Source organism: Chelmon rostratus, chromosome 23 (assembly GCF_017976325.1).
Source record: "Chelmon rostratus isolate fCheRos1 chromosome 23, fCheRos1.pri, whole genome shotgun sequence".
Lineage (NCBI taxonomy): Eukaryota > Metazoa > Chordata > Actinopteri > Chaetodontiformes > Chaetodontidae > Chelmon > Chelmon rostratus.
Genome location: NC_055680.1, coordinates 555,913 through 575,027, shown reverse-complemented (window position 1 = coordinate 575,027; position 19,115 = coordinate 555,913). Strand labels below are relative to the sequence as shown.

At 39.2% G+C, this 19,115-nt stretch overlaps 2 protein-coding genes across 3 annotated transcripts; one reads left to right on the top strand and one right to left on the bottom strand.

The window, feature by feature from the left end:
- Positions 1-23: 23 nt before the first annotated feature.
- Positions 24-5,900, bottom strand: rnaseka (ribonuclease, RNase K a). Its single transcript, XM_041964937.1, has 4 exons — positions 5,629-5,900; positions 3,355-3,437; positions 1,266-1,389; positions 24-499 (listed from the first exon to the last, which is right to left on the bottom strand). The coding sequence occupies exons 1-4, from the start codon at positions 5,701-5,703 to the stop codon at positions 482-484; spliced, it is 300 nt and encodes a 99-aa protein (XP_041820871.1). The 5' UTR covers positions 5,704-5,900; the 3' UTR covers positions 24-481.
- Positions 5,901-7,469: 1,569 nt separating this feature from the next.
- Positions 7,470-18,885, top strand: zgc:92664 (uncharacterized protein LOC436695 homolog). 2 transcript variants are annotated; one of them, XM_041964932.1, is made up of 5 exons: positions 7,470-7,783; positions 8,633-8,727; positions 9,435-9,661; positions 16,457-16,564; positions 17,570-18,885. In XM_041964932.1, exons 1-5 carry the CDS (start codon positions 7,763-7,765, stop codon positions 17,632-17,634), a joined length of 516 nt encoding a protein of 171 aa, XP_041820866.1. In that variant the 5' UTR covers positions 7,470-7,762; the 3' UTR covers positions 17,635-18,885. The 2 variants fall into 2 exon arrangements, with proteins under 2 accessions (XP_041820866.1, XP_041820865.1); XM_041964931.1 differs by having other exon boundaries at positions 9,417-9,661; positions 17,570-18,882.
- Positions 18,886-19,115: the final 230 nt, after the last annotated feature.

Genomic DNA, 19,115 nt, shown 5'->3' with positions numbered 1-19,115 from the left:
CATTAGAATGAGACGAGGAAAGAGAAACTTCAGAATGTAATTTCACTGAGGCACAGTACAGACAGAAAGACACATGATGAAACAAAATTAATAACTTGAACTAATGACTAACATTTAAAAAACAGGTGATACTGGCAATAATCAGATATACATTCTCCTGTACAGTAGTGTAGGTACAGTGAAAGAGCAAGTAAAGACAAAATAATTTACTCTATTTAACAACTATTATAACAAAGCTACTTGAGTTTCAATGGGTAGTTTTTACTACCACAATCAAGGAATTTCAACACGTGATAAGAGGTAGAAATAATCTCATCTTAAATATATGAAGGTGCAGAACAATGATCTGCTCTCACACAGCACTCTGTTTCCTCCCCGTAGCTTCTGATGAGGAATTTACACCCTGAGACAGTAGTCCAGAATCAGAGAACAGATGGATTTCCAGGGTGCTGCTAGGAGCTCCTCAGTCCATCAGGGGGCACTAGTGCACCAGGTACTCCTACAGAACATTAGGGTCAACAACATGCATTTCAGTACACATTAGAGACCATAGCAAACATTTTAATACACTCATCATTTAATATTACACTTATCCAGCATGGATTGACATAATTATCACATTTATTTCTATTTCCAAGTGTTATTTGTTCTGTTTAACACATTAATATCGTATAGTGGAATTGATGCAGAGCTAGTGGAGCTATACACCCAGTCTAAGGCTGTGTTCAGGCTGTGTTCAGCACTGACCCATCATTCATTTAAATGGGATCACTGCATTGACACAGTGGGGGTGCAGAGTCATGTGGCACTAAAATTTAAACCTGGCTCAACTTTTACTGGGCCGAAACACATCATCATCTGGCAAGGCAAATGCACATTCCTAATCGATTACATTGTAACACTGACTCTACATTTCTACTGTTTACTTTACAATTGTAGTGACCAAAGATAAAACATCTGATGCCCTAAGAACATGATTTTGTAAATGGCTGAACAGTATTTTAGGATCTAATAAACCTTCAAACTCATGGAACTTTGCTGGATTGCATTTTATGGTGCCAATGTAACGTAAAACTCACACACCCACATCAAGGTAGCATATAGCACTTTTTAAACTCAAGACTGTGTACAAAAGAAAAATGCAAAGTTTTCCTTAAGGAATATTCCTACCAATTATCTTTCTCACCTACACTATTCACTGCGGTCTGACCCTTTCAGCAAAGGTTATTAACATTAAGCTCAAAAAGCCAAATAAATGAAATCACCTTCTGCTGGTTGAGCCTCATCTGGCAGCATGAGAAGGCTCCAAACATGACATAGATAGCAGCTGCTATGAAGCAGTTGTAGCCCACCTTGTTGTACAGGTCGTAGATCCTCTGAGGGTTTGTACTGAGGAAAAAAAACACACATACACAAAGCTGAGCATGTTCAATAAATTCACTTAAAGCTGTCACAGCTGCCAAATATGCACTTCACTATTAAATGATTAGTTCAAAATTCTGAGATTCTTCCGATGTACTTCTTCGCTTTCTTTAAGAGATTCAAATGGGGAAATCCAATATTGAACTCTGTGTTAATGGATGTGGGTAGCCTAGCTTAGCATAAGGACTGAAAGCAGGGGGAGAAGCTATCCTGGCTCTGTTCTAACTTAAATAATACACCTAAACCAACACCTAAAGCTCACAAGTTACATTGTATTGTAAGTAATTGTATGACATCAGTTGTGGACAGACAAGCGTGTCATTTGTCATTGTGAGGCACACTAGGACTGGTTTCTGAGAGCTACAGTAAACCTCTAGTGTTGTCACCGTGAACCCCAGATGAAAACTGGAGATTCCACCGCGAGCTACAGTGAAACACTAGTGATGTCTTTCTGTCTCTCTCTCACCCAACCTGTCGAAGCAGACGGCCGCCCACCCACAGCCTGGTTCTGCCTGCTAAAAGGAAGTTTTTCCTCGCCACTGTCGCCAAGTGCTTGCTCATGAGGGAATTGTTGAGTAAAGCTAAAGCGGGGTTTGTACCTGCTCTATATGGAAAGTGTGGAAAAAGAGACAACTTTGGTTGTGAATTGGTGCTATATAAATAAAACTGAATTGAATGTAATTTAGACATACAATGCACTCATGAGATGTTAATGAGAGCTATGGTAGAACACTTGTGATGTCATATCTCTCTACTACAGTAGAGTATAACTCTAGTGAAGTCATTGTAGCAAAAGTAGAACACTAGTGTAGAACAGTAGAACTACTCTACCATATTATCACGATTGCCAATGATAATGATTGTATCATGATAATGAGATAACTGATACATTACAAGCCAGTCTTAGCTTAACACACACACACACACACACACACACACACACACACACACACACACACACACACACACACACACACACACACACACACACACACACACACACACACACACTGTACCACCAGAAATACGGCACACCCAAATACAAGAAAAACAATGTAGTGTATGCAGTTCAGTGCAGTGTGGAATGCACAGACTTGTATATTAGGGAAAAAAACCATTAAACAAATGCATGCCTCAACATAGGAGGGCCAACTCCTCAGGTCAAGACTCAGCCACTTGCCTCCATCTGAAAGATAAAGGACACTCTTTCGTGGACAGCAACGCACATATTTTGGATATGGAGGACAGATCAATGGTCAATGACACCACTTATCTCCCATCTACAATACTGTCCTTTCATCCCTTCCCAGGAGATTTAACAACTATTTACATTTGGCCTCACCTGACAATTCCAACCTATGCCGTTTACATTTGGCCTTAGGTAACTCCAACAACTCTTAACAACTGCTCGTACAGCCAGGAGCACTAACCACTCAGGTGGCATCAATAACCTTGATAATGACCTGAAAGAGGTTAAATAACTGGGACTCCCTACCAAACAGTTAGAACTGAAGAAGCCCTTTGGATGAGAGGCAAAAGGTCTTCAAGTTTATGCAAGCAAGTTCATTTGCCCTAAATTTAAGCCTCTTTGGATCACCATGACAAGGATGACTGAGAATCATCACAGACAACTATTGTGATGTTTTTGACAGGTATAGTAGATTTCAAACAAAAACAGGATATGAATTCCTTACATTTGTTCCTTTAAAGAATTGTGATTAAGATACATAATGTAAATGATCGTTATACTTTACAGTGTTAAAATCTACCTGTCAGTGGTCTCTGGTGAACAAACTTCATAATGGAAACTCCATATCTCAATACACTAAAATCAGCCACAGTACAAAAACTAGCTCTGAAAATGTGACAGGTATCAAGTGTCAGCACAGCTATATGGGCATCTGGAGTGACGTATGACAGAACAATCCTTACTCCTGGTAGATTTCTTCATCTGTCACAGGCACGTCTTCAATCAACACTGCTGAATGCGTGGTGAAGAAAATCCCCAGCATGGTCTGAGGAAAGAAGAGGGCAACTTGGTACTGAAGGACCCAGTTAAGTCATACATGGCAGGAATGATGGGTTTTGCTATGTTAAGTCTAACTGTACATGAAATTAAAACATAAGATAACAAACTAAGATTCAATAAAACTAACATTTTGTGTGGGAAAATCATCCTGTATTAAATAAATATTCTGTATTAACTGAGCTCTGGAAGACCTCATGTGTTGACCCTATACCTCCAGCATTTTAAAAGCAGGTGTTTGACAGTGTTTCAAGTCATGTCCTGAAGATCGTAAATACATCTCTATAAACAGGCATCTTCCCAGATGCCTTTAAAACAGCTGTTGTAAAACCCTTCCAAAAGAAACCCAATCTAGATGGTAATGCACTCAACAAATATAGGCCAATATCCAAGCTTCCATTCATCAGTACAATACTGGAAAGGATAGTTTAAGTGCAAATGAACGTCCTTAAAAAAAAAAAAAAAAACATCCTGGAGGAATTTGAGTCAGGGGTTGGGAAGCCTTTCCCTATCAAGGGCCATTTAAATTTTTAGAAAACATCCTTTGAGGCCATACTCAGTGCCACCCCCAGGTATTTTGTCCTAAGGGTGGTACACAAGAGGGGGTGGGGAGGAATGGGGTCACTGGTGATTGAGAATCTTATAATACATATGCAAAGGGAGGGGGCTCACTTGGGGGGCCAAGGCCAGCCTGATACAGTTACTGGATCCTCCTTGGTGGCAGCCCTGGTCATACTAAATTGTTGAACACATATCACACTAACCCAGTCATGACTGGAACTGCAGATCAGGTAGTGGTGATGATGATGATGATGATGATGATGATGATGATGTTACTTACAGCTGGTGTTCCAGGTTTGGGTCACTCAGTCTTTGACAGAGTCAGCTTTGAAAAGAACTGCTCAGAGTAGTGGACCTTCATTTAGCAGCTCAATGATTTCATGTTAAAGGTTGTCGACCATTTTTAAATCAAAAATATGCTAAAAAATTAATTCATGCCTTTATTTCAAGCTGAGTCGATTACTCAGCTTGTAATGTACTATTTATTGGCCTCCTGAAAAAAAACACTGAGAGAGCATATTAGTCTAGTTTTAGTTACTTCCTGTAACAAATACAATTGATTTTAGGGTCCCTTAAGGTCCTCCTTCTTCTGTACGAAGCCCTTAATGGGCTACGAGCACGCTATATTATTAAATCCCTCATTTTACTCTTTGACTTTAAGAACACTGTGATCATCTGCTGCTGGTTTATTGATTTACAGCAACAGCTGAAAGACCTTTGGGGATGCAGCCTTTATCAATTACAACCCAAAGCTCTGGCACTTTGAGCTGCATTTCCTGTATGAAAGGTGCTATACAATTAAAATTTAGGATTATTACCACAATTGGAGAACAAAGTTACAGCTATATATCTGCAAGAGCACAACACTTAAAATAAACTGAAACTAAAAACAATTTATTTAAATATGTGAAATATTAGTTCACTGTAACTTCTCATGATATGATTTACAAATGTGAGCTTTGTATACCAAATATTAGTAGTACTTCTTTGTAACTATAATTTTGAACCATTTTCTTTAAAAAGTTTATCTTATGATACAGACAAGTCCCTTTGTTCAGTTAAGTCATATCTTTTGGTATTTTTCCTCATTTTTAAAATTCTGGAACCAAATATGAATTGAAACAGGCGTATCAAAATTCAGTGGAAAAAGATATACAATATATTTCCTAAATCTTGAGCCGAAGTATAATTATATAAAATTCAATATTGCATTAAATGAATCTGAACAAACTCTGGCATTTATAAAGCGGAACATTTAACAGCAACATAAAGGCGGTGTATATATAACAGTAAATAACAGGAAATAATCCAGCTGGAGTTATTTTACTACAACTAAATCAAACAATAGAATAAACTTTTATTAATGAATAAATGTATATAGTGTTTGCACAATTTTATGCCATTTTACTTCTAATTTCTAATTCAACAGCCATGCAATGATTCAGTTGACTGTTTCGGTCATTTTGTAGGCTGTAGATCGAGAAAGTCATGGAAACCTAATGTCTTCTACAGACACGGTTTAAGCAGGTCTGAGTCGTGCTACACTGTGTTCTATCTAATATGAAGGCATCCTTACAGAGAATAAAGAAACAGAAAAGACAGTAAAGTGTCAGACTCACCAACATTATCACCCCCCACGTGGACAAAATCACCCCACACGCGGCGAGTTTAGGTCCACAAATGAACCCACGCATTATTAAACCCTGATCAGCTTGGAAAGAAGAGGCAAGCTTCACGCGCTGCCGTCACTTCATTTGCTCGTTAAACTTTTGTCACTTGTTCAGTCAGCTGACTGTGATCGAGCACCGGACGTTTCCGGTGTTATGTCATAACTGGTTTTCAAACTAACATGTCCCCGGACACGTTCACGAGAAGTTGTGCTTCGAGTGAGATCCAACGTTACTTTTTAAAAGTGCGTATTTGTCAGAATTTGTAGCGTCGTACATATACAAATCACGTGACTTTAATGTCCTCAGTCAGGTGACCTTCTTCTCAATGGCTGTTCTGATGCTGCGTTCACAAACAATAGCAGCATAATAGGATGAACAGGAACACACTTTTTGTGTCAAGGTATTATTGTTGCTAGGTGCAAACCTCTGAGCAACATATGATCCTTAACCCTGTTCATATTTTTGGCAGTTGACTGTTGGATCGTGTGGATTTTGTTCTGTTTGTATACTCACAGCTTAACATTTGCACTCTGTCCTACTTTGTACTGCAACTGCTGCACAGTACAAAGTACAAAAATCAGCACCTGTGTGTCTCCTGGAGGAGGTGAAACCTTCTGTTTTTTTCTGGTGTCCCTGTTTATTACGATGTAGTTGCCCTTGAACAGCTGACAAAGTGGTAAATACCAGTTGTGAACATGGCCAAGTTTCATCTAGTTTACAAGATGGAATATTTTACTTGAAGACATCTTGCCTCTCATCGAAGAGGCTTCTTCAGTTCTAACTGACTGATGAGAATGAGAATCTTCACAGATACACTTTGATGTATATACCAGTAACTGATGATCATTTCAATGTAATCTGATAAATAGTCATGTAATATGCCTTGACTTTAGCAGTTGATGAGGACCACCTGAATGTTCTTTTAAACAACTGACTGACCCACAAGGGACATTGGGACACCAAGGGCAATTAAAAGATGCACTGGCTGTGTCCTCAAAAACTGGACAAAAACGTTTGGAGAACTCTTTGAAATGGAGTATGCTTTGTTGACCTCTTGGCCTTGAAATAGGGATTCTGAAGGATATGACACCTCAATGGGACATTTCAGACAATGCAAAATAATGGAAGCTTACCACAGAACTGATAACATTTCTTTATTTGGTTTACTTTAAGCATGGTAAACTGACACAATGTTCGCTTTGAATATGTCAGCCTTTATACATTACAGTGTGACAGGGAGCATTGAAGCTGTTCTGGAGGCTCACCGCGGAACAACAAGGTAGCCTATCCAGCTGCATGTGCAGTGCGTCATGCAATTATTTAACATAGTATAGCCTGCATCTCATGGCATGAAGGCCAAGAGAAATGCAACTCTGTATTTCAGAACTTGAACATTTTGCATGTTTAAAATGTTTCATGTCGTCATGTTCTAGTTTGTGAATGTATAGTCAAGATGTTATAGTAAAATAAGATACTGCTCCATAACTAACTAACAAACTCAGATTCGTCAGCACCACCTTTTGAAATATTAACTTATTTTTACTGAATGCAGACACATATTCTTATACCTAATATTTATCTGTGTAATGTCATAATTTCATTTGCTGTCACCAGGTTTCCTCTTAAGGAAAAAAAAGAAAGAAAGAAAAGAAATACCTGCCAAAGCTTCAGAATGATATTTATGTCCACTAGTACATTCTACTGTGATGTTCATCTCTCATACACGGGGCACAATACACGATATTGCTAAACATGGAAATAACGAGGACACCCTGAAGGCAGCATCAGCCTTCTGGTTGTATTCTGTCCATGACCAGACCTACAGTATCTTTTCCCAGCGGTAATCGTAGATACAAGATTAATAGCACTATGCAGCGGTCTGATCAATTGCTTGACTTTTCCAGGCACCGACACTGAAAGCGGCGTAAGAGCAGATTTCTACATGCTCATCTAGCTCCATCAGAAGGAGCACCAAATGCAACCTAGCTGTTAGCATCTTAGCCGCTGTTCCGTCCGCTTGAAGGCATCATTCAGTTCTACTCATTGACTATACATAGTCTATGGGATTACAGAGATCGGTAAAATGACCTCAGCTTCCACTAAAGTAAGTCATTTGTACACATGAACCAGTGAGATGTAGTTTGTTGCGACAGAAGTTTCTTAACGCCACTTTAGCCCGGTCTGAATAGTATGTGTTTACTAGTACACAAACGCACGAGCTCCTCAGAATGTTTCCCGCTGCTGCTCGCGGGAGTACCGCAGAACGTGAATTTAATGTCACCGAGTACTAAGAGGGGGATACAGGAAAGTTGAAGCCTTTGATTAGTTCTTCGAGATCACGCTTCTACATTACGTATTCTAATAAACAACTGTGATCACGTCTAAACCCTGATTTTTTTCCCCTCAAAATCTGATCAGTTTAAATTTTGTTACAGTCCCCTGGCCCCAACATAGTGCTTCCTGTAACAGTGTGTTTGGTCCTCTCCTGTTTCTCCCCCATCCAACATCTTAGTGATGAACTGGAATTCTGACTGTGAGCCAGGCCTTATCACCCAACATCAGTGTCAGACCTCTACAATGTTCTTGTGTCCCCATTGCCATATTCCAACATCTGGTGAAACGTCTGAAACCAGAAAGAGGGGGTTGTTAGCACATTAATGCCATGGTTTGGGAATCACATGTTTAATTGTCACATATGGTTGGATTGTTCTGATTGTTGGAGTGTCTACATGCTTTTGATCATGGTCGTGAATCCCCCACAATGCATTTTGCATTCTGCACTGTTCATGTGAATGAGTCTGCTCCATGTTGAATGATGCATACTCTGTTATTCTCCATGGAACTACATTTCCAGTTTCACTTATTATTTGAGTCCTAATTTCTCTTAAAACAGTAAAAGTGACACCAGGCACTGTTGCAGAGTCCAGTTTTGATGCTAGTGTGTGTTCCACAGGTTGGTGAGATCTTCTCTGCAGCTGGAGCTGCCTTCACCAAACTAGGAGAGCTCACCATGCAGCTTCACCCAGTGGCAGACTCCAGTCCTACAGGGTAACCCCAACACACACACAAATGCTCGTACACTTTAATGGTGAATCACTAATTGAACAGTGAATTTTGCAGGGGTGGTGATGTTCTGAACAGACCTTTGGCATGGCAGAAATTGGGCTTGTTTGAGATAAATACTGCATCTGCGGCTGCTAATGGTGCTGGTCAAACATCTCAGCCAATGAGCCTGTCCCAAAACCAACACTGGTGGTACCTGCGAGGAGTCCCATTTGTAAAGTGTACTACAATTGTGTAGTAGTTATTTGGAGCTCACTGGGACATGCTTGTTTAGTGAGACCCTCTTGGCCATCAAGCAAATGGCTCAGTGGTGCTTAAGTGCTTTGTTGATTTTATTTTATTTCCATATAATGAACAGGGATCAACCTTACAGTATGAGGTAAGGTATTACAGTTAGATCAGATGACAATGAAAAAAGGCACTGAGTGATACTTATGCTGGGGATGCAATTGTTTGCCATTTTACTTTGAGTCAGATAAAAAGATTGGCATCAGTTTCAACTCTGTGTGTGTGGCATAAAAATAGTGATCTTTAGTGAATATGTGAAAGTGCATAGGCTAGTTTGGGACAAAGACTGCAAGTGACTCACACCGTACATCTTGATAAATGTATAAAGAATCCTAACCCATGTGAATGCTGCTGTTAACCTTGTATAAATACTAAAGTCAGTTTAGTTTCCACCTTCCCTCCAGTGGTCAGACGAAGAGCACAGTGAAGAGGAAGCTGTATGAAGATGGAGCTTTGCCTACCTCCTCTGAAGGATCTAAGAAGGTCATCAAGATAGCCACCGCAACTGTTTCTATGGCAGCACCGGGCACTCCAACTGTCATCTCTGTGCCCTCAGGTCAGGTTGTTATGGCCTCGGGATTACAGGGTTCCCCCTCCAGCCAGCCCTCCCTGAAGAAACAGAAGACTGCAGGTGAGTCAGGAAAACTAAAGGGATCTGTCAAACACATCTCTACAGCATAAAAGTATTCTCTTTTGAATATTCCAATTATTTCTTCCATCAAACCTGATGAAGTGATTAACCGTCCTATAATTAAACAAAAAATATTGAGAACCCTTCCATATTGCAGACAGACATAATTTTTAACATGAATTTAATGTCCCACTCTATTTTGAATTGTTTTGTAAATTTTAGTTATTGGGAATAGTTGTTCTTCAAGGGGTGCTGACCCACACAGGAAATATCAGAGCAAAAAATAGTAGATTCCACACACTCTTTCCTTTACTTCCTCAATATTTTTTATGACTGTTGCTGTGCAACATTGTCATTAGTAATTGATGTCTATTAGGCACAAAAGATGACCACAAATATCATTTTATTTACGTATCTCAAAATTCTGACAGCAACATGGTTCAACTTGTTTAACTGCTAGCTTGTTATCAGACATGTTCGACATGTTGTGGAATTTACTGATTTTACAAAGCTTTTTTATTTTTTGCAGTAATCAGCTTGATCAATTAGTGGCACGGTTTGTCTCAGTAGCAGTGTAAAATAGCAGAAAAATATGAAAGGACTGTTTATTTTTTATTTATTTTTTTAAATCAACAACTAACACAATATTAATGCCATTCTCATCTGCTTCGACCGGTTGGGTGAGAGAGAGGCAGAAAGAGAGAGAGAGATGCAATTACAGTAACAGCGACAGCTCTAATAATAGACTTTTAGCTAAAGTATACACAGCATAGTATATACATATATGATATGCAGTATTTATGTATGTGATATATGTACATATTAGTCACAGATAGTATATGTACATAATAAACACAATAGATCTCATAATAATGGAAGTATAACTACTAGTAATTGCAGTTGCAGTGGATGGCAGGCAGGGCCATGGCAGGAAATGTATTCTATAATCCACAATCCAGGTTCAGCCACTCTCCATGGGAAGCTGCGAGAAGAGAAGCACAAAGACTCTGGGGAAGAAGCCAAGTCAGTAACATGCCTTGATAGGACAGTAATGCATACAGAGAAGAACAGAGGAGCTCTGTGTGTCATTGGAAGTCCCCCAACAGTCTAAGCCTATAGCAGCATAACAAGGGGCTGGTCCAAGGCAAGCCTGAGCCAGCCCTAAGCTTCAACAAAAAGGAAAGTTTTAAGCCTACTGTTAAATGTAGAGAGGGTGTCTGCCTCCTGGACAAAGACTGTAAAATGGTTCCAAAGGAGAGGATTCTGATAACTAAAGGCTCTGGCTCCCATTCTGGTTTTAGAGACTAGGAACCATCAGTAAGCCTACATTCTGGGATCGCAGTGTTTTAGTGAGGTAATGGGGTACTATGAGCTCTTTGAGATAAGATGGTGACTGATCAATTAATGCTTTGTGGGTAAGGAGAAGGATTTTAAATTCTATTCTGGATTTTATAGGGAGCTAGTGCAGAGCGGCTAATATTGGAGACATATGATGTCTTTTACTCATCAGAACACATGCCGCAGCATTCTGGATTAGCTGGAGAGAATTTAGCAACTGATTGGGGCAGCCTGATAGTAAGGAACTGCAATAATCCAGCCTGGAAGTAACAAACTTTTTCTTTTTTCTTGCATCGTTTTCAGACAGGATGTGCCTGATTTTTTACGATGTTATGTAAGTGGAAAAAGGCAGGCTTTGAAATTTGTTTTATGTGGGAGTTAAAGGACATATACATTATTATTAACGTGTATAAATTGAAATCACTCTGAAAAGTAGGATTTAAACTTAGTGCAGTTCCCTTAATGCCAATAAAGTGTTTCAGATGAATTCTGTCCCTAATAATGAGAACTTATCATTAAAGAAGCTGATGAAGTCATTACGACGGAGGGCTAAGGGAGTACATGGATTTATGACTGTCAGTCTGGCTACAGTGCTGAAGAGGAACCTAGGACTGTTCTTGTTTTCCTCTATTAGCAGAGAGTAATAGGCTGCTCTGGCACTTCAGAGGGCTTTCCTGTTTGTTTTAAGACTTTCTTGCCAAGGACAGGAGGTAGGACAGGAATACACACAGATGGAGAGGGAGAGAAGAAATAGTGGAGCTCTGTCCGTCACTGGAAGTCCCCTAACAGTCTAAGCCTATAGCAGCATAATTAGGCCTGGTCCAAGGCAAGCCTGAGCCAGCCCTAACTGTAAGCTTTATCAAAAGGTAAAGCTTTAAGCCAACTCTTAAATGTAGAGAGGGTGTCTGCCTCCTGGACAAAGACTATAAGATGGTTCCACAGGGGAGGAGCTTGATAGCTAAAGGCTCTGGCTTTAGCGTTTTAAGTCTAAAAAATAAACACAATAAACTCAGAAAAATGTCAAGAAAGTAAATATTCTTAGACATATTTTCCTTATTAAACAAAAAAAATACAACCGTACATACACCTTCTGAATTCAAATTTCTGTCTTTTACTGAACTAAAATGAGCTAATTGACAAGTTAACTCATCGTGAAACACAGTTCATGAAAATGTGATAGAAGCAAAATAAAACTCACCAAAAACAATCACCAGCTCTGGTTTGGTTCTCCATGTTAGATGAAAATATTCCAGCTCGAGACCCAGCGTTTCCATGCTGGTGATAACCAGCACTATTCTCCCAGTCATGGCTCTCCTGTCCCAGCCTACCATGTCTTCTTCATTCCCAGAGGCAGAGTAAATCACTGCTGTTAATCTACACGGCTAACCGAGCTAACTAACTAACGGCCGCTAGTAGCTACAGCTAAAGATAGCTACAGCGAAAAGTAAAGTGAGCAGCAGTTAGTGGCTTCACTGGTGATATGATCGAGTAACTTTCAATGGCCAATTCTTACACATTGTACCTTTAACAGACTCATTGTACAGTAAAAGGGTTGTCTTCTCTTGACTTTTCTGTTCCCTAACCCTAAACTGTTCTCTAACCAATTAAGATCTAGGACCGCATTTTTGCTGATACATAGAACAAATCAGGTTTGCAGTATGGATCAGGCAGTGACAAGTAGTTCCTTGTACCTGCAACACAACAAGAGCTGCTGTTGCTTGTCGAAAGTGCTGACACAGCACTGTGGAGATCTGTGGGTGGTCTGGGTATGCACACCAATTTTCATTTGGCAGTGTTTCATTCACTGTTTCATTTGTTCCTTACTTGTGGACTTGTTTGGGGTTTTGGCTTTGGTTGATCATTTGAAAATACTGCATCATTTTGTCCTGTCATCTAGCTCAACTCACTTCTCTATTTTGCTTAATGCAGTCGTAGCTCGTGAACAGTTTGGAAGCAGTTCTTTTCACTTAACATAGTCACCAAACTAAAGGACAGACGCAAATGAGAATTTTAAAATTTAAAATGATCTTCTGTCATAAATGGTTGGTCACTTTGAGGAGCAGATCCGCGCCTGGTTCACCTGGTGATTGATGCATGTACCATTCCCTTATTCACCCACAGCTGATGTGCCCATTTTTATCTGACTGTTGCAGTGTGTGCATTGGGTAGTATAGCTATTGTAGAGGGTATATTCTGTTGATGATATACTGTGTTATCGTCTGTCAAAAGTATTTAAAGAAGCTTTGAAAAAGTCTATTACATTTTCACATGTATCACATATAGCCCACTTAAGAATATGCATTCTATTGCACTTTACTATACTTTTATGTAAAATAATTCATGGGTGCTTAGAGGTATTGCACATAATGCACTTTTTAATGATCCTGTGTTTGGAAAAACCTTAGAACTTTTTAATGAATACATTAAAGTACGACTACAAAGGTGTACTGCATGTAAATGTACCTATTATTAGAGCGTTTGAATAAAACTTGAAAGTTGTATTTAAATACCCCTGTCCCACAGATGTTGGTTGTGTTTACTTTTGATATTTTAAGTACATTTTGCTGATAATACTTAGATACTTTTACTTCTGTGGAGTGTTTTTGGTAGTAGTACTTTCAGTTAAGTAATGGATCTGAATTCCTCTTCCTCCACTGATCATATCCAAGTGTTTATGTAGCATTAATATTGCCCATGCAAATTTACAGTTGCCAGCATCTGTAGTATAATATTAGGTGCTATTCATGCCTCACGTTAAAAAAATCTCTCTTACCAGAACTAAATGACTTAACGTGAGCTAGCTTGTAACATCACACAACCACAGCTAACAGTGGTTAGCAAACTGTAGGTGATGTCATTAAGTAAGTAAGCACAGCACGCTCACTTGGAGATAACAGTGATAAACCCAATTCTGAATCATGACCACTTGGTTAAATAAAGATGCTTCACTTTATCTCTCACGTCCTGGTTGAAGCCAGGCTGCTGTCCTTCTCCTGTTGTGTGGATGCTGATGTTAGGTCGACTCTACCCCTCCTCCAGTAGGGACCATTGTTCCATCAGCTTATGGGAGGAAATGCCGCCACCTGCTGGCTGCTAAGTGCATCCCACATTTGTGGATGTTTTTCTACAGATCTGCTGCAGTACAAATTGGACAAAATTAATTATTAAAATACAAAAACAAATAGGAAGGAAGTCACAACTGTCACATGGCCCACAAACTGACAGGAAGTGATTTGCAAATATGCAAAACCTTTTTCACACGTACAAATGGATCCTCAAATGCGTACATATCACTTGACACATACCTTTGTTGTGAAACTGTTAAGATTTGTGAAACCTATATCATTTTTGTGGACAGTTGAAATACAGTTTGTTTACAGATTAAGTTATACATATTTGGAAATTGCTCTATATTTTTGTTGCTATGAAAATACACAACACTAAGAAATACATGCTTGTTGATAGGGAAATATTTGCTGATCATCGTACATATTGTCTTCTGTGCGTTCCAACTATTAATTATATTAATAATGTTACGTTAATGTAAAAATGTTACTCTAGTAAAATGTAAATGTCACATTTTTTTAATTATTGCGTTAGGGCATCTGATGATGTGTGATGCTACTGTTCAATTAAAGAACACCTTTAGACTACAATTGCATTAAATGTCAATCCCACAACACTAATGGAAGAAATGCCACATCACCGACCCCCTCCAAACCAACAATAAATTCCAAGATTCTATATGTACAGACAGATTTTGTAGCCTGTGTGTACACCTTGATTAGAAATGTACAATGGCTGTTTCTCTGTATAGCCTTGCTAGAATTAATCAGAAACGTGTGAAAACTCTGACAGTTAAATACAATGGCCAACAGTAAATAAAAAGAATTATGGAAACCACATGAAATAACTGGGACTTTAACAGCAGAATGAAACATCACCAAAGGAGACAGCACAGACAGTATGAACTCCACAGAGGCTGGAGTTGCAAACTCACACATGAAAGCAAAGAGAGCTGCATAGGTTTACACACTGCAGCGTGATGCAGTGCCACGCTGCTAGGCAACGCAGTGGCTGTTGATGTCCCTTTGTCATTGATGTAGTCACCTGTCTGAACATCGTTCTGTAAGTCTTGTGCATTGCAAAGTCCTCAACAGTCTGCTTTTCTTTACTTTGACCATTTTCTGTCCCACTGTAACCAGTCCCCTCAGCCTCTCTGTCCCACTGTAACCAGTCCTCTCAGCCTCTCTGTCCCACAGTAACCAGTCCTCTCAGCCTCTCTGTCCCACTGTAACCAGTCCCTTCAGCCTCTCTGTCCCACTGTAACCAGTCCCTTCAGCTTCTCTGTCCCACTGTAACCAGTCCTCTCAGCCCTCTCTGTCCCACTGTAACCAGTCCCCTCAGCTTCTCTGTCCCACTGTAACCAGTCCTCCCAGCCTCTCAGTCTTTCTGGCCCATTGTGCTCCTCAAAGTTCTCAAACATTTTGAGCTGAAAGAGGTTCTGCAGTCTCAGATAGAAACTGTGAAACCTCATAAAGGCTGCACACCTCACTGAAGTGAGAAGTGTAATATAGCAAACGCAGAAGGCACTGCTGGAGCATCGCCAATGACCATTTCAGCATTTAGTCAAAGCCAGCATAATGAAGTTAAGTGGATGCACAACAGGCTGAGGCAGCAGTAAGGCTGCTAAACATTAACTAGCTCAGCTTCTTCAGCTAGCGTTCCACCTGTTGTCACGTCAGTTCCTTGTTGTTTCGTTCTCTTTTTTATTGACTAGAATTGTCAGTTTGGACAAACTTTCCTTAAACTGGACATCTTCTCAAATCCACTTTGAAAATGCCTTCATATTGGTTACAGCTGTCTGTCTCTGAGGGTAACTGGGATTACTATGTCATTTGATTTGGCACAAGATGGAATAGTCCATTAATGTGAAATGTGATGCATTTTAACATTGCAGATTACCATTTGTTGTGTCTGTTTCATGAATTAAATAAAAAGAAAAAGAAACACAACTACATGAGGCAGAATTGCCTGCTCATGCTATATGGTAAACCTGCCCATGCATACAGTGTGTGCAGTAGATGACTACATCTGTCTTGTGAGATGCCTCTGTACCACCACCATGCTGCCAGGCCCTTGTGCTGCTTTTGGATATAAAGAGATAAATGCTAAAACCAATTAACATCTAGTATATATCATTTAAGTTCCTTTTTAAAGTGTTTTAGCTTATTTTATTTTGTGTCCACAAACAGTACGACACATTTTCAGCTTTTGTGTGTGTCTGTTTAAAGAGTATGTGTGATCTACACCTGCTCTGTACAGACAGTGTCCTGAGACAGCCTTTGTTGTGATTTGGTGAACTATAAATGAAACTGAAATTATGTGTGTGTGTGTGTGTGTGTGTGTGTGTTTGTGTGTTTGTGTGTGTGTGTGTGTGTGTGTGTGTGTGTGTAGATGTGACCCTCAGTGCTCTGAATGACTCAGATGTCAACAGTGATCTTGTGGACATCGAGGGATTGGGTGAAGGATCGAACTCCAAAAAAATCAACAACTTTGATCAAGGTGAGGTTCATGAACAGGTGAAGCGCACAGAGGGGCGGAGCCAGGACGAGTTTTGACTGAAAGTCAGTGTCACATAGTCTTGTTGATTTATTCTCTGTACAGCTGCTTGTGTTTAGAGAACATTTAGCATTTAACAACTTCTCTTTTCAGTGAAAAAAAAAGTTTGCTTGAAAAACCTGTTATCAAAAAATCACTACTGAAACACAAGTATTGTATTGGCACTAGTATTACAATTTTTGAAAAAACACCCAGTCAGATGTTTTCCATATGTTGTCGGACCAAAAATAGCATCTTTTGCATAAAGCTCCTCTGTATGGAGTTTTTATCTGTCTATAATTCGAACACGTGTTAACATTTTCTATAACACACAGTACACTATTTATTTATTACACATTCACTGATGACTGAATGTGTTCAAGGGAAACATGATCAGCACTCACAATGTTTTTCTCCTTGTCAACAAATCTCATGAGCAAAACTATCAAAGCATGAATCCTGTGAGCAAGCATTGTGTGTGTGTGTGTTGAAGCCTAATATATCTTATTCCTCTGTGCCGTAGAGCTCCATTGTTGTCCAAAAACTATTAAAGACACATAAATGAGCCACGCTTTTGCACTGGGTGACATGTTCCTTGATTACCACGAACACACACTATAGTTTATTGTAAGTCAATACTGTCCGATGGTCCTGCTGCCAGCCTTAGAGCACCAAATGTAAAATAACTGAAAACTATCCCTAACAAATGCAGATTCTTTCAGTGTGAGTGCCATTTGTTAAAAAGAAATTACTATAAAAAATGAAACTATATTTGTGGGGTGTTTTTAAAGATTTGCATTATCAGTTGGAGCTGAGATCCACAGACGGTGCAGAAGTATTGATAGATTGACTAACATATTGTTACTTTTGATGTTTAATGGAATTTGTTGACAATTATTAAAATGTTGGATAATTCCACATTTCTCCTGTAATAGAGCTGAACAAATGCTGTTTTTCGTGTCTCCTTAGATAACCTGAACCTGGACTCAAGCCTCATAATGAATGCCGGTGACCTTCCTTTGCTCTCCCGCTGACCTTTCACTTCCTGTGGACTTCATAGAAATGATGGATAAAACTATGAAAATAACTTGTAATAAACCAAATGATGCTGACCACATGCATCAGAGTGTAGTTCTGAATATCGTGTTGTGTCATGCAGGACTCTTATCCAATCCACCGCATCCCACTTTTGTGAGACTTGTGGGCACTATCACAAAGAATCATTTCAAATTTGATTTTAATATTCTTTTTCACTTCAAGACATTTTTATTTTTGTACATGATTTCTTCTCCTCCTCATTTTGCTTTGTAGGAACATCCAGAAAATCCCAAAATTTAGAAGACAGACTTAATGCAGTGATGAGGCTCCCAAACACAGCAGAGAATTTCAGCTGCGTCGACAAGATGAAGCACAGGGATTCATTAGAAAGCGGATATTTGAACATTGTAAACAGTAATATTTTATTGCCATGTTCTTGCCACATTTGACAGTTGTATTAGAAGATGTCTCAGTAGTTATGAGAGTATTTAGAACAATGAAGACATTTTTGACTCGTGTAATTGATTCCACCATATTTTCAATATGAGTGTCGCAAGTCTTTAATCCCAAAATGTATTTTCTTAAGATAAAATGTTATTTGGTGATAACATAAATTTTTTAACACTGTGCTATCAAAATGCCGAACACATTCGAGTTGACAATAAGTGTGGAAGCCAGTCATTTAAGTTGTAATATGAAAAAAAAACACCCTTAACTCAAGGTCAACTTAGTGTGTCTAGTGTCTTTTTCTGATCTTTCACCCACATGTCAAAGTCTGCCCAGTTGTCATAGAGATGGCATTAGCAGACTTCATCTGCTGATGAAGACTGGGAGAAATGGGTGAAGGCTTTGGAAAAAGTTAGTGACTGGACATTAACATTTTTGTCTTTTTAATTAGTTTTGTGAAAGAGGCTTATTCTCTTTCTTTCTGAGCATTAGATGAGAAGATCAATATGAAGCTCATGTCTGCTGGGAGCACAGAGACAGGTGGTGTAGCTTAGCAGCGGCAGACAGCTAGCCACAGTTCAAAAATACTCCACCGACACCTCTAAAGCTCAGGGCTAACGTGTTCATCATTCGCTGTTGTTTGTCTCGTGTTTTTCCATGTGCTGGTCCTATAGCAATAACCCATATTTATATAAAAAACTTGAAAAACATGACAAGTGATTTGTTCTGTCAATAATGAATATAAAAACTGTTGAATATTACAGCAGATTCATATTTTCTGATAATATTGTTCCCCTTTTATTTGGGTCAGTAGAATATGAAAGCCAACAAAGACACTTGGACCTTGGTTGAATCTGGCATGCCATCACGCAGATTTTATTGTTGTCAAATCATCATGAGATGGTGACGTAAGTACAGTTAGGCTTGACTAGTCTGCATTGGAAGCTGGATGAAATGGGAAAATCACAACTTTATCAATAAGTCAGGATATTTACTAATGTATTCATAACCATGCAGTAAGAAATAGGCT